Source organism: Accipiter gentilis, chromosome 33 (assembly GCF_929443795.1).
Source record: "Accipiter gentilis chromosome 33, bAccGen1.1, whole genome shotgun sequence".
Taxonomy (NCBI): Eukaryota; Metazoa; Chordata; class Aves; order Accipitriformes; family Accipitridae; genus Astur; species Astur gentilis.
Window position 1 is genome coordinate 17,164,145 of NC_064912.1, and position 16,225 is coordinate 17,180,369.

General features: G+C 39.1%; 1 protein-coding gene across 7 annotated transcripts in view; it reads left to right on the plus strand.

Annotated features, from left to right (window-relative positions):
• Nucleotides 1-15,692, plus strand: part of USP22 (ubiquitin specific peptidase 22) — a 112,051-nt gene extending 96,359 nt beyond the window's left edge. For all 7 annotated transcript variants that reach the window (XM_049835377.1, XM_049835378.1, XM_049835379.1 and 4 more), the window contains 7 exons: nucleotides 2,523-2,628; nucleotides 4,316-4,474; nucleotides 6,688-6,814; nucleotides 9,656-9,747; nucleotides 11,065-11,127; nucleotides 13,076-13,225; nucleotides 15,081-15,692. In XM_049835377.1, the coding sequence (XP_049691334.1) occupies nucleotides 2,523-2,628; nucleotides 4,316-4,474; nucleotides 6,688-6,814; nucleotides 9,656-9,747; nucleotides 11,065-11,127; nucleotides 13,076-13,225; nucleotides 15,081-15,123 (740 nt within the window). In that variant the 3' untranslated portion in view covers nucleotides 15,124-15,692. The remainder of the gene's footprint in view (nucleotides 1-2,522; nucleotides 2,629-4,315; nucleotides 4,475-6,687; nucleotides 6,815-9,655; nucleotides 9,748-11,064; nucleotides 11,128-13,075; nucleotides 13,226-15,080) is intronic.
• The last annotated feature ends 533 nt before the right edge of the window (nucleotides 15,693-16,225 follow it).

Consider the following 16,225-nt stretch of genomic DNA (forward strand, 5'->3'; position numbering starts at 1 on the left):
GTGCTGACCAATCTCTTACAAGAAGCTGCTGATTTCCCTAGTAGGAGTTATGACCAGCTTTAAAAACAAAAATGTATGAAACTGAAACCTACTTTGTAAGACAGAAATGTTGAAGGCAACTTTAACTTGAGCACAACAATCTAGCAGCTTCTACTTCTCAGCTGCATAATATACCTCCTCTCAGCATCTGTTACATATTGACAAGTGTGAGTAGGTGGTAATCTTACTTTTTTTTTTCCTCCTCTCCAACCAAATGTCATGGGAAATAATGTTGAGTGGGTAATGCCCTTCTGTTTTGCTGGGAACAAGCTTGCAGGATATTCTTTTGAGACCCTCTCGTCATTGATCCTAATTGACTTGTATAATTGAAAAGGGAGTATTTGTTCTCTCCCGTAGGCGGAAATGGCTGTCTATTAAAGTTGTCCAACAGGGGTGTTACCTGTGGTCCAGTGAAAATCTCTAGGCACTGTTTCTCTGCTGCTGCCCCCTCAAAACAAAACAGAGGGAGGTAATGTTTCAAATGGTGAGATTACAAGTATGTAGCAGTTGCGTGTTGTTTCTTTAAAAAGGAAAAGGGGAGTTTTAAAAACAAGGATAAAAACCATCAAATTCTTTTTTTGAAAATCCACGTGTAGTCTTTAAAACTTGTAAGTGATCTTTTTCTAAAGGTGAAGAATGTCTCATACAGTTTCTATACTATATGCTCTATTCATTAGCTTAATATAATTGAGACCTTATAAAGATCTTAAGTTCAGTAAGATTTAGCTGAAATTCCTATCAAGAAATGTCTGAGACCGTGTCTGATAACCCCCAACCTGAACGTTTGAAATCTAATTTTAGATCATTTTGTTCAAGAGCCATTTTAAGGAAACAATATGCTTTTATTGACAATTCAAACAAAAGTTTCTAAAGCAGGCAGATGAGTGAGAGCTTTTCTGAGGCATTTAGGATCTAATTAACTGAAGTGGCCCATTGCAGCTTAGTAGGTATCGCCAATGTCTACTTTTCCACACCTAGTATCAGGTGGAGCCTTTGTGAGCTTATATAATATTTTTCAACAAACTTCTAAAGCTTCCTTGGGGGGAAAAAAATAAAATCTTATTCTTTCCTGCTGCAAGATGACTCCAGCTAGAGCACCTTAGACACAAGAAAAGTGGTGGGGTTTTGCCCTATGCTTTTTGTTTCTTCAGGTGGTTTTTTTACATGCTTGACTAGAAATTATTTGTTTTTGAGTAACAGCTGTGATTTTGAGGAGTCATCATCTTAGTATTTCAGTTTCAGAAATTAAATACCTCCTAGTAAGTTAAAGATGCTAGGAAACCTGGCAAAACTTAATTCTGTCTTAGCAATTTCTGTTGTAGGAGATTGGAAGGCATCTTAAGATGTACTTTACAAAATAATTAGCTGGTGCCGTGAAATAGTTTGTGTGTGCATCTCTGTCTACGAAGCAAAACCAATTGCATATATCCTGCCCAAGGAAAATAAGCCATACAGTCTTGGAAATCAAAGAAAAAGTGTATCACTCCTAGTTCACCTCTGAGGGATGGAACGAGCATGCTTCAAAGCTGAGAACTGTGCCAAGAAATTTTTGGTTATTTAATGCTCTGGTTAGTCTAAGAAAGCTGAATTGGCCTAATCTCAGCACTCAGATCATAAAAATGAACTGCTGTGCTCCTGAGACCTGCAATGACAGTTTATAATGCCTAAAAACTAAAAGATGGGTATGCGTTCATTTTGCCCCTTGGGAACTTAGAGGATTGCCATGTCTCTGAAGAAGCTAGAGGAAGACACAGCACTTATCTTCCCACTTCAGATAAGGACATCTTTCATTTTCTCACTGGTGAAAACTTGAATGGAAAGTCCATGTTTATGTTGAACGGACAGGATGCAGACAGCAGGCTGCAGGTTAATGGGTCTTAACAAACCTCCTCCTCTCACTCTACTCGCAGAAGATGAATGGGATAGAATTAAAAAGTAGCATTTGCTGACATTTCTCCTCTCTGTTCCTTTAGGAAAGTAACGCACTATTGAGTACTCTGCCTAAGCAGAAACTAGTGCTTCTGTGGTAAAGAGCTGGCCGTTTGTTCAGATACAAATGTTGCACGGTGGCACTCTAAGTGAAATTAAAATGTTCATTTTCATGAAACATCTTGGCAACTCCTTTGTGTTAGGAACTAATCTTTATACCAGACAGTGCAACACAAATCTCTGTAAAGGGAGATAGGGCTATACCCTGAAAAAGGGTTTGGCTAACAGCTGATACTGCTTAAAGCTTCACCTCTACAGGAGCTAACTGCATTTAGTCACCTTCTTTTAGTCATCTTTTATATTTTTCCAGGAATTCTCTTCTTGTTTCCTTGGTTTTTTTCTTCAGTGTACAACTTTTTCAGGGTTCTGTATCGCCTATGTGAATTTGTAGTATAAGTTTGCATTACAGAGAGTTACTGGAGACACAGTCCAAGACAAACCACTGTTCCCTTGGAGGATTTTTGACTTCTGAGTCTGTGTTTGCATTCCTCCAGGTGATGATAATGGGAAGAAGGCCAACAACCCCAACCACTGTAACTGCATCATAGACCAAATCTTCACAGGCGGACTGCAGTCTGATGTTACCTGTCAAGTCTGCCAGTAAGTAATTTTTTTCTGATTCTGCACTCTGATTTGAATCTGTACACCATCTAGTGCAACAGTGTACTGAATCTTCTCTTTCTTGAATACCAGTAAAATTCCAGCAAGACAAGAACTGTAATACAGCATCAGCTAAATGCAATCAATTACCAGCTGTCGTATATTAAGATATACCAAAAAAGCTACCTGGAAAGTACCGCAGGCTTATGGACGTAAACTTTTTACTAGTGTATAAAAGGTTGTTCTTTTCCAAGTTAATGAGGAAAAGACGTCCAGGATCTCTTTGGTTTTGAAAGTATGTAATTGCCACTACGTTTGAAGAAAATCCTGATACACGACCATATTTTCCTGCAGTTAGGAGCATTGTGTATTATCAGGAGATGTTTCAAAGAGGCTGATACCTAATGTAATCTCAGGTCCCAGCAAGTGAATGTTTTACAAGAGTAAGGAAAAATGGGTTTGTTTTTCTACTCTGTGTACTGGAGCAAGTTGACTTCTCTTTCAAGATGTTTGGTGTTGCCATAGTGCAGAAGTCAGAGTTCTTGTTTTTTGTTCTGTCTTGCATTCTTTAAAATTATGCACACTGTCCTGCAGATAGACTGTTGTGCTGTGCTTGTTTGAATCTGCTTTTATTCTCAGTTTCCTGGAGAGTTTGCAGAAGATTTACTGTAAGGAAAACGTAGGAAACTTTGTTCTTTGCCTGGTAGAGCCACAGAATCCTTATATGATAATGAAAAGCTTGATGTGTTATGACACAATATTAGCATTGATGAAACTTTAACAAAAGAAGTTTCCTTTTGAAAACTGACAACTTTTGCACAAATGAAGCTGGAAAAAAGGCAGAATATTGTAGGCTTAATGAGATTGCAGAGTGAAAGACACTAGTTTTAGAGGAAGAGAGAACTCAAAAAATAAGCGCAACATGTACAAACAGAAAAAGCTTCCAAACTAGGAGCTTAGACCCCTGAAGTTGTGGAGTTCTCTTAAAAATGTAAATGCTGGAAGAAAAGATTTGAGTCAATACAAGTTAAAATGTTGAGAAGCTTTTTCCATAGTCTAGCTGTTGGCTTGTCTTCAGCTTTCTTGTAGAGAGATCTGATCGAGAGCATACCCTACTTCTTGATTGCAGTTATTCTTTGGCCTCTCAAATTCCAAATGCTGTAGGAGATGCTAATATAAACTGCAAAGCTTAATTCAATGCACTACTGTATAGCAAAAGTATTTGGCGCTCTCTCTATCAAAGTAGCCTTAAGCACCATCTTCCATGTCTTGACCAGAGAACCGTGCTTCTAAATTACTTGGATTGCATGTAGCTATCATCATAGATATTAGCTGGTTTATACTGGTCAGTAGTATGACCAGTACCTCTATCTCTGAGTAACCCTGCTTGTTCAGTGTGAGTCACAGGGCTCCAGTGAGTGGGAGAATGTATTAAATGTGTATATTTTGCATTTAGTACATCACATACATTTCTTAAAACATATGGCTTTTAAATAATCAGGAAAACAATCGGTTGTGGGAAAACACTCCGGAGCAAATGTATTTTCTGTCATCTTTGAGTGCCCTCTAGGGGTGATGTAGATCCCATAGTTCTTAAAAGTAAGTATCTGGTGTGCACCCTAAAGTGAGAGAGACTGTTAATTTTACTTCCTTTAAACATGTATTAAACTCCTTTCTTTTTTCATAGTGGCGTTTCCACAACGATAGACCCATTTTGGGACATCAGTTTGGATTTGCCAGGGTCCTCCACCCCGTTCTGGCCACTGAGTCCGGGGAGTGATGGCAGTGTCGTAAATGGGGAAAGCCATGTATCAGGCACCACCACTCTCACAGACTGCTTGCGAAGGTATGAAATGAGACAAATACAATTTTGGTGGGATAAAAAGAATTTGGCTTCCTTCTGCTCTCCAGGTGGCACTGAACAATGGGAGTAAGTGATGCTTTGTCATGGCATTATCCCCAAACAGCATTTTTATACATATTTTAGGTTTTTGCATAAGAGAAAGTGAGAAGGCAAAGAAGGCTCAGAGCAACAGTAGGCCTAACAATAAGCAATCAAAACCAGTTGCTACGCGATGCAAAAAGAAAACAAATTTTACATTGGCTGCTGCCAGTGGTTTTAAATGCTCAAAACCACTAGTGTCTGTCTCCATGTTCTTGGCTGTGTCAGCTAAACAAGCACATAAAAAGAGTTCACAATGCATTTAATATTTGTCTAAATTATAACACCAAATATGAATCTGATCTTGCTCTAAGCAGAGCTGAGGGTCAGCTAATGCTGGCTTAGTTGCCGGAATGGCATTAAGAATGAAAGGAATTGGGCTTTCAAAAAGAAAAGATAATTCTGAGCAGAAAACTTATGCATCTTGGAAACAGGTAACTGGAGGGAATGTTATGGCTTCATACACAGTTAACTTGGATATTTTAGCAGATGTGAAAGTCATTCTCTTGTGGCAAATACAGATATTTGTCGAAGATACTGTCTGAGGAAGAGGTCATCTGTAGCCTGGGCAAAACTAATCCTCCTGAAATAAAAATTCATAACCTCTGACATCTGATTTCTAACCTTCTTGATACTTTTAAGATCAGTAATTTTAAGAAAACAAGGGAATTGGTACAAATGAGAAATGATGCAGGATTGCATCAGGAGGCAAAACCAGTTGAATTTTGGTGATTTTCTTCAACATGGGGATTAGTAGAATCAGAGAGAGATGATAAGGAAGGAAAAACATCCAGGCTCAAAGATACTCTCGAAGAGTATGGATTTTGGAAAGAAGTTAAACTCTAATGGATAAAGAGGATAGATCTCGGTTTTTACCCAAAAGTTAGCAAGCAGGTTGAGTAGTAGATTCAAACAAGGAAGGTGTGTAACTTCACGTCAACCAGTGTGGCCATGCAACTTGAAGTTGGCATGAAGAAGGAAGGATCGAGAAGGAATATGACAAAAACCAGAAAGATGTAGGTACTCCTAACAACAATAGCAACGAATTCGTAAGCCTTTTTACAAACTTGAGAGAAAAAAAATAAATAATTAAGAACCAAAACCAGAGAATGGTGGTACATAGGCTAGATAAAGGAAATCTTGTTAATCAAGTAAGAGGGGAGACCAAGAGGCTGCAATGATGATTTAATGCTGGAAACTGCATTGGCCATAAACAGAATGAGGCAAGGTAGGGTTAGTGACAAGCTGATAACATGTTGCCCTCACATACTTCATATGTGCATTAATCTAAAATGTTCAATTATATTTCAAAATATTTAATCTCAAAAATCCTGGTTGTAAAGAAGCCTCTGGGGAGATGATTTATTTGCCCCGTGGAAGTCTAAACTTGGAGGAAGAGACTTAGCAGTCCATCCTCCTAGCCTTTTCTGTGCTGACAGTTTCTGAAAAAGTGAGAGATATTTTGCTTTAGTGTGTTGTGAGAACATAGAGGTAGTATATTTTCTCTAAGCAGTTCCCTTTTCTGTAATGGTCTCTTCCTATAGCTCCCTTGAGCAGTTCTGTCTGAAAATTTTGAAAGATATTTTTCTAGTTGTCAACACTTGGGTTTTCTTGGAAGATATCTGTATTTTGAAAAGAACTTTGTGTTTACAGCGCTTTCCATCTCAGAGCTTTGATCCTAGCCCTGGAGGGCTACAAGCTAGCAGAGTGTCCTGCAGATAGCATGCAGCTGAGCACAGAAGTCATGTCATCTTGCTTCGGAACTTCCATATCAATGTTTTTGGTTTTGAAAGCAAAAGATCTTTGCTTTCTGTGTGAAAATTAGCTGTCCTCTTGTAGGACATGAACTAACATTCAGCTCCTTTCTCAGACACTGATGCATTTCAGTGCAATGTTACCAAGTAGGGCAATGAAAAATGTCAGATTTGGCTATCTGAACCACAGCACTTTACATTATTATGGGTGTTGGGTTTTTTCAAAATGACACGTAAAAGCCATGAACTCTGTCACTTGTGGTGCCAGTGACCCACAAGTAAATGTAAAAGAAGTGTTTTCAGCATGTGCAGAAAATCATCTGATGGGTTTGTGCATCTCTTTGCTTTTTAATATTTTTTCAGGTTTACACGGCCAGAACATCTAGGAAGCAGTGCCAAAATCAAATGTAGTGGTTGCCATAGCTACCAGGAATCTACCAAACAACTCACTATGAAGAAGTTACCCATTGTGGCCTGTTTTCATCTCAAAGTAAGTTCACAAGGGGCAGACAGAGCAGAGGACATATATTCCCCTCGGAGAGGATGAGCTAAATTCCTGGACATATCTTCTGGCTTTCACTGACTAATCTTTTATGATACAAATTAATATAAAGAATAGCTTGCATGCCCAGCTAGATTTTCCATTATGATAGTATTACATTATCTATAATGTAGCTTTGCAGTGTGTCTGTGGGAACCTAACTAATCAGAATCTAGAAACAAAATGGAAGGCTAGTGCAATGCCTGAACCAGCGTAGAAACCAATCTCCAATAACACTTACTCATCCTGCATGGTAAAATTTTTACCCTACACATCTACTGGAAGAATGCCACAGAGGAACTCTGTGTTGAAGGACAAGCATGAAAAAGTTATCGGTTGCAATGGAGAAGGCTTCTTGTATCTTCCCAACTGTGATGTAGTTTTCAACATCTCCAATCCTGATTGTCAGATGCAATGATAGCAGATAATGTCATAGCTGGTGCCCTCAGATAGTTTAGTCCTATAGAATGTATGTCTTAAATATGAAGAGTATGACTGTGGTGCAAACTAGGCAGGTATTGCAGAAGATGAAGGTCATTCTGTGTCAAAAGGCAAAGGGTCCTTGAAAAGTGATGCCACAGGCCTTTGTAGAAGCATCCACCATAGTAATTTAACTGCATCTCTGATCTGCTTGAGCTTTTCAGATGCAGACCTCTAAGGTCTTGAGCGTCTGCTAGGACAGAATGACAAGTCCTCTGCCTGCTAGGCAGCAACTCATGATCACTGGCCTCAGCTCTTACTGTGACCAGTGTTTCAAGAAACTGCTTGTCTGATGATGATACTAATGTCACATAAGCTACATGAAGAAAAACAGCATTTTACCTACAACCATGGTGACTGGAAACATTTTAAAATGGCAGCCTATATGCTGTGTGCAATTGAAGGCTTGTATTGCTTTTCTTTCCAGTTGGTGAATTGAAAGAACAGCCACTCCAGCATTTTGCTCCAGAGACCTCGTTCAGTTGTTCAATTCTTACACGGTTTCTAGGCTTTGAACTTTGGTAAAACACCTGAGTAACTTTAATAGTGTTGGAGTTAGACCTTTATCTTGTAGCTGTCATGGCAAAGTGCGTGCTGAACTTCGCTGTAGCATGCAGGCAGCTGTAGCATGCAGGCAGTTTTTCTGGTTTATTTTCCAGTAGCCCTATAAGCTAGGTCAGTATGTTCATACTAGAAAACCTAATAATCTGTGTAACTATAGTGTCATGGTCTCACTGAGCAAGCCACGGACTGTATTCAAGAAGTGATTGTAGTTTGGAACTGTTAAATTATATAGCAATTCCGTATCTGGCATAGCAGTGATTTAGAATTTATTTTCAAAATCTGGCTTGTACAGAAGCTTGCTAATGAAATGCAGAGGTCTTGACATGAAAACAGAATGCCACAGGAAGGGCTTTATTTGTGAGAAAAGATTGATTCTGCTTTCTACTAAAAAAGGTGTTAGAGGTGGAAAGCATTCCCTTTTCTGTAATTTACAGGCCTTTTCAGACTGTTTGGGACAATCATGCCTTCAGATGTTCACCCCCATATACCAGCAGTTCTTCAGTTGCATCTTGAATATTAACCAAGATGATATGCAATGTTATATGCCAAAGATGTTATTAGCCTGACTGGACTAGATAGCCGTACAGTTCTTTTGTTCTTTGGCTGTGGTCTTCCTGAAGAGGATTCTTGCATGACTGACTTGAGGTTTCAGGAGTGCTTGGCTGGCTGCTTGGCTTTTGGGGGAGTTTCTGGGGTGTTGGGCTCTTGTTTTTATTTTATTTTTTATTTTATTATTGCAGAGTAGTTGGCAAGATACACCTAGGTGATTCTGCTCTTTGGGCAAGGCAATGTGAATGTGCTCAACCCCTTTCCTACACTCAGTTCAGTATTTGTGTTATCCAGAATGATTGAAGATTTTTTTTTTTAAATAAATTACTCTTCTTAAGTGATTGTGTTGTCCTGTCCATGCAAAATGCAAATTTCATTTCATGTGTTAAAGCAAAAAAGAAACACAAAAGGTAAGAATTACAGAAGTCTTGGCTTTTCTTGTCTGGATCTGTTGCTAGGGAATTGTTATGGCACCACAATTGGAAAATAATTAACTTGAAGTGTAAATAGAGCAGAATTTCTGAGAAATGGGGAGAGAAGCTGCCTTTAAATAGAAACTCATTCATCTCTTTCTGGTATTTGTTCCTGTTTCCACTTAATGTTCAATGGAGAAGATGAGGAGAGGATGGTGGGTATTGCAGGCTCCTTTTGGTGGAGGGACAAGGCTTTTTTATTATCATATTTCATTTTTGCTTTAATTTGAATTGGTATTCCTGTGTAGGCTTGAGTCCTGTCACTTGAGATGATTGGATGGGTGGATTAAGTGTGTGAATCTGATGGCAAGCTCTCATTGTCACCAGTTTTGTGTGCTAGTGTAGGCAGCAGCCATATATTTGAATAGTTTGGAGTACAAATGAACGCTGGTTTGGGTAAAGGCTGTGTGTGCTCTCTGTTTAATACATTTTTTGTGACTGTCACTTGGGAATAAGTTTGTGTGTATAGATATTAAGGTAAACAATCTAATTAATACCATATTTTTCCCCCACAAGTTGTGGTTTATTTCCCTCGTAGAACTGTGTTAGCATTTACACGGGTGTTCCCAGCCCAGATAGTTGGTAGAAGAAAATCAGGGGATGACCCTGGATGCTGACTGCTAATATGCTTGCAAGTTATTGTTCCTAAGCTTAGGACATTTATAAAAGACAAAAAACTTAGCCTTTCTCTAAAGAAAAAAAAATTCTTCCACTTTGTCTCCAGCGGTTTGAACACTCAGCCAAACTGAGGCGAAAGATCACTACGTATGTCTCATTTCCACTGGAGCTGGACATGACACCATTCATGGCTTCCAGGTGTGTACCAAGTTCAAAACCCCCCAAAGACCTGGACAGAACTGTTTTACCAGTTCATACATGTGCATCATGAAACATGGAACATCCTTGAATCAAAGTTATAGAACAGTATGTATAATGATACTTCTGCTGTAAGCTTCTCCTTGAAATGTGCATAATTTCTAAACTAATTTTTAGATAAACTATTGAGTTTTGTGTGCCAGAAAAGGCTTTATATTTAAACTTTTGGATTTTATTAATGTGTGTTATGTTTCTGGTTGCATGTTAAATTTATAGACTCAGATCCATCTTGCCTTCAGATCTCTGCTTTGGTCCCATCACCTGAGTGCCCACCCACAGTCATCTTGTGTAATTAGGCAGACTAGACATAACCTAATGCCTAACCTAGTATTTCTGAAGTTATAAAAATCCTTCCTCTTTATTCCTGCACCTATGCAGATCTACGTTTTTTTGTTTTGTACCTTCACATTTTGTTAGAGAACGCTGCAAGAAGAAACGTAGTCCAAATTAAAATAGATATTTCTAATTGGTATTTAAACAGAAACAGTAAGACTTCTTCCACCTCCCAGGTTTGTGAACGACATGACATTTATATAAATAAACCTTTATGAAAGGTATATTCGTAAAGAAGCCCTCCCCTGGAGAAAAGTAGATGCTTCTGCCAGGAGAGAAAGGAGAGAGCCCTGAAGCTATCTAAAATGGTGTTATATTAAGAATATATGGTTTATTCCAGTATATTTTGGAAATTTTGAGACTTCCTTGTTCCTCTGTGGTGAATTCTCCCTGGATAGAACAGGCTCTGCTGATGAAAGGTATCAAGCATAATGGAATATAGATGGGATAATCAGCAGGCATAACTCAGTAATCTGAATTTCATCGCCTATGAAATCAACAACATAATCCTATTGCTGCTGTCAATACAGAAAATGAATTTACAAGTTAGAGCCAGGATGATTGACCCATCAGAGGATAAAGGATTGATGTAATTAGATATTTTTCCAGGTTTAAAATACAAATCTTTTCTTAACCTGTTTTTAAGCTTTTTGAATAGGACATTTGACGTAAACAGATCTGTACTTGCAGCACTGAAGCCTTGACCAGGAGGAGAAATGGTGTTTCTTATGTAGCATTGCTGTGAGAACAAATAAAGCATCTTCAGCATCCTAATCAGCAGCCCTTCTCTGCTGCTAAGCAGCATTGTGCTTTTGAAAAAGGACCTGGATTCGGCAAACAGGCTGTGTCATGTAAAACCTATTTCCTCAGTTTGGGAAGCCACTGCTTTAAGTGACTGGATTTTTGTGTGTGTGTGTGTTGCAGTAAAGAGAGCAGAATGAACGGGCAATACCAGCAGCCGACGGATAGTCTAAACAATGATAATAAGTAAGTGGTACATTCCATGACTCCTATTGTGAAAGGTAGTTGGCTCCTAGAAGGAGATATACAGTCTGCTGTATATCCTGCAGTGTGAAGTGCATTACCATATTTGACAGCACAGTAAGTCTGAACTGTTGCAAAACAAAGCTTCATTCACCACAATTGCCTACCCTTTCGTGGGTTTGTGGCAGCTGACTTTCAGATCTGAAGGTGATAACCCCAGCAACTGGTCTGTGAGCAAAATTAAAAGCTATGGTTACAGTATTAAAAGGGATGGGTGTTTCCTTTAAATAATCCTATTTCTATTGCAATAGCAATGGGAGTTCCAGAGGACTGAAAGAAAGTTTATAGAACACTGATACTCAAGGTCCCAAGCAGATGACCCCAGTAATTCTGAGGTCTCTTGGTCAGGTATTGATTCCAGTCAGAATAAATGATGGGCTGGTATGGGACTTGCTCAACAATGTAAAGGGAGTGTAATTGAAACCAATACCCATAGCTTTATGGGAATATAGATGGTCACACAAACCTTACCTTTTCTTTAAAGAGGTTACAAGTTTGGTTGCTACAGTCACGTGCTGATGTTGTGTATTTAAATTCTTCAAGGCACTTCGTTTGGCACTAAAAGTTTAATTAAGAAACTGGAAGCACACCATAGATAGATTTAAAAACCAGCTAGCCATGTCTTAGTGCAGTTGTCATATAAGCAGATACCAGGCAGGTGTTAACGCGTGGTCCTATAGCAATGGATTCATTAGATGTATGGTGTTTAATAGTATTAGCAAAGATCTGAAAGAAGACACAACTGATCACTGTTGAGGTTTGCACATGTCTTAAGTTGCAGAAGTTGTTAACAATGAAGAGGGTGAGGTAATGAGAGCAGAGGCATCTGGGCTGCTTAGTAAGCTGGATGCCAGTAAATGGCTGGGGCAATCTTGGTATCCTCCATGTAGGACTAAAGAGTGGTGTCCATCCTAGTTGGATTAAAGGACTCCACTAGGAAGAGAGTGACTATAATCGGTGGCTCTGTGGACATTCAACTGAATAGGTGCCTTGTTGCAGCACCACTGTGTCAGAAGAGCTCTGTGAATTTTGAACGCAAGTAGGACAATATCAAGTGAGATTAGAGAGATTATTTTACCGTTGTGCAGCTGTGTTTGTATCCCCGTTTGAGGATAGTATTTCAAGAAAGAGTTAAAGAAACTGGAGAACATTTGAAAAAGAGCTGCAAGTATATTGAAGACTGGAAACAAAATCTTACCTTAGAACAAAAGGGCCAAGGACTTCAGTTTTCTCCTTTTTAAGAAAAGGGGAAAAAAAAAGGTTAAGATCAACTTGATTAGTCCATCAGTATCTTTCTTTGGAACAGAGATGTGTCTGCTAGTTTTCAGGCTAGCAGGCAAATGCACAGCAGCATCTGAAAGCTGGAAGTTGAGGCTGAATGTATTCAGTATGTCAGTATTTCAAAATAGGTACAGACTTTACAGATTAAGGACAACTAATCAGTACAGCAATTTATCACTGGAAATATTGAAGATGAGCTATAATTAAGATTAGTGCCTTCCCTAGCCCCATACCTCAAATACATTTTTCTGATTCACTAGAGTAACTAATTCAGGGAAATAGAAGGTCAGACTAGATAATCAGTTGTCCTCTTCAGGAACGCATCAATATTGTATCTATTTTATAAGAAAAATCTTGGTAGCCAGTATTGGTAAAGCTGATGGCTGTCATCAGACTGGAGTGCTGCAGTAATAGCAAGACAGAAAAACAAAAATGTGGTTCTTTTCCCTAGGCAAGGGATGCCCTCTTCCCAGTTAATGTTAAAAACTGGTGTTTTATTGATGGATCAGATACTTTACTATTGCTATACATGTTTATGTATAGCCTGTCTAAAATGTCAGTTGGTTTTCCCCCTTTGATCCACATATTCATTAACTCTGTTCTGTACCAGGTATTCCTTGTTTGCAGTAGTTAATCACCAGGGAACCTTGGAGAGTGGGCACTATACCAGCTTCATCCGGCAGCACAAGGACCAGTGGTTCAAGTGTGATGATGCCATTATCACCAAGGCTAGCATTAAGGATGTGCTAGACAGTGAAGGGTAAGTTATGAAACGGAGAGGGGAAAGGAAGGGAAACTTCAACCTTTGTTGGGTTTTCCTTACTTTCAGTTAAAAGACCCTTTCATCACAGAGAAGACTTAATTTCTCTCTTTGAATATCTAATGTCTCTGTGTATTTACCAGTGCTTCAGAATGTTGCTTTATAATCCTGGGTTTGTTGAAGGAGGAAGAGGGGAAGGGTGAGGGACATCAGCTGACTGCAGTGTCTGTAACTGGTGCTCATGTCCAAACTCTTGCTTGCTAATGGAAGGGACTCTGAAAACCGAAGCGGTATGATTGTCCAGCGTAGGAGCAGTATTTACCTCCATGGCACAATCCATTCTTTGTCTGCAGAACCTTTGGATTACTATGAGTGTAAAAGATTTGAAGAAAAGCCATTAAGAAAATACTGTGAACCAGAGTGGCAAGGCTATATGGGAGGCAGGTATTGAACATGAGCTGTTTCGTAGCTCGTGACTTTAAATTGATTTCAGATTGACATTATGATTTCAGATACTTGCATTAGATAAGTATTGAGAGTGCAGAGCAGTAGATTGCAAGGGAGGCATCTTGGTGTTCCCCATTTGAGCGGAGCATTGGGGACTGGTATATGTTTCAACAACAAAATCTGAAGTCCTCGTTTTGCTTTTTCAACTATGGACTTGGTACTGGAAAGATAAGCCTTTATTGTTCTTGTTTTAATTATTCCTGACATTTCCATGGATTGCTGCAGGCACAGATGTTCAGTTTGTAATTTTTTAACAGATTTTACAATTTTTTCATTTTTTGAACTTCAACCAGGAAGTGAAAAAAATTATCTATAATGTCTGAATTTTAGTGTTAAATGACTTGACAAGGTAACTTCTGCTTTGAGGTCTGCAGAAAAACGAGTTTGTTTTTCTTCAATAACAAGTGGCTAGCTCTGGCCCTCAGATGGGGTATGTCTGTGGAAGAAACTGCCATAGGCAAGGAGGAGAGGATGTGCGACGCAACTGCTGCCCATCCATCTCATTAAAGGCTGGTTTGAGCTCTGATCCATTTTCCCTGGTTCAGATAAAGGCTGACACTAAGTAGATCTGCATTGTATAAGGGAAGCTCCATAGGGTGTGAGATGGAACAATAATAATTGGAAAGTCTCAAAAGTGCTTTGAAGCATTTTGAGTCATGCAGTGACCCTGTCAGTGCGTGTCATGTAAAGAGTATGTAGAGATAAGTCCACTTCCCGCTGACATGTAACTGCCTGAGGGCTGGTCTCTGTTAAGTAGCAGTACACATAAAGTAATTAAGGACAGGAAGAATTTCATCCTATTAGAACACCAGATTTGAGTACAGATTGAGACATTAGATATTTCAGTTGGATTTGATTGGGACGCATGAGTTTTCACCCACATGCCTGGTTCTTCATTTTGCTTCTATAATAGTAAATGGCAGACGGTTTGTAATAATCCGAAGTGTCTGATGCTTTGGTAATGTGACTCTAAAGCAACAGTTGCATCTTAAAGCACCTCTGTTGTATTTTGTGTCATGGTAGTGTTAAATGGATGCTGCCAGTCTGGGCACCAACATGGTCCAATCTTCCAGAGCTTTCAGGTTCTAAGTAGCTTGTACAACAAGAAGGTTTGACTGTTTGTTGTATAACTGTGCAGTTCCCTGAGTTGCTGGTAAAATCATGTCAGCTGGCTTCCCTCCTTCTCACCCATGGTTACTGTAAGGAACTGGCACATCCATGGAATTGCTTCAAATTGAAAAGAAAAACAAAATTAATAGTCCTCACTTTTTGTGATCGCATCAATGGAAATACTCATCTGCTCCAACATATAGCAGAAAGCTGAAACTGTACCTCTGCTTTCTTGCAGATATTTGCTGTTCTATCACAAACAGTTCCTGGAGTATGAATAGCCTTATCCAGCAGCTTGTCAGATATAAACAAGGAAGAAAATAAGCAAGCCTTCTGAATCGACACACAAACCTACCTGAAATGAAAAGACCCATTAAAAAACAACTAGCACTGAGCTGTAACAGGACCTACTTGACACTGACTCAAAGCCTGGCGGAGTAAGAAATGAACAATGTCCAACGTGTACGCAGTCCCGCAAGGACAGAAAGGGGGAAAAAAGAGGCTACAGTCAGTCACTTAACAGAGGAAATATAAAATGAAAGGAATGCTCTGGGTGGGGGAAACGGGAGCAGAGGAGTCCGGGCACTGGTACATCTCCTATGTTCCTCCAAAATGTGTGTGGGAAGGCAAGGGGTTATACCCTCATCTCCATAAAGCATCTTCTCCATTTGGTGCTTCAGCTCCAACGACCAATCATATAACAGTTAAAATAAAAATCCAAGCCCATTTTTTATGCATATGGGTCTGAAAGCAGTAGAGTGGAGGAGGAGGGGATGACACAACTAAAGGACTTTGCAAGTATCTTTTTATTTGTGAATTTTAGTTATTAAATAAATACAGTATGAAACTATTAGGCTCTTTTTTTTCAACAACCATAAAAGAAATCCTGGATTGTGGAACTGAAGCTACAGTACTAAGACAGGTTTTCAAGCATGCCTGCTTGCACAGGTAATGTTTAATGCCATCGGACTGCTCATCAAAAGCATCAGCACAGATTCTTTTCTGTTTGAGCCCTTTTTTTGTTTTGTTTTCTATAAATAGCTATTTTCTTAATTTTTTTCCTTTTATTCCCTTTTTTCACGAGAATGAAATTCATAAATGCAACCATCAGTAAAAATGAATGAATTGGCGTGTTTATACTGTAAGAGTGGTCTTGGTTCTTTTTTTAAAATCTTGTGAATAAGTTTGAATTTCTCAAAATTGCTTGTTTTGTTGTTGCTGGTTTTGGTTTGTTTTTTCCCCTGCTGCCTTCCGAAGGCAAATATGTGACACTTGAAAGAACCTCAGTATTGAAAAATGTACCATCTGTTAGAAACGGTTGCTGCTGGGGGCAGCATTGAGCGATAGATCTGCTGCTATTGAGCACTTCTGCAGTGCACTCGG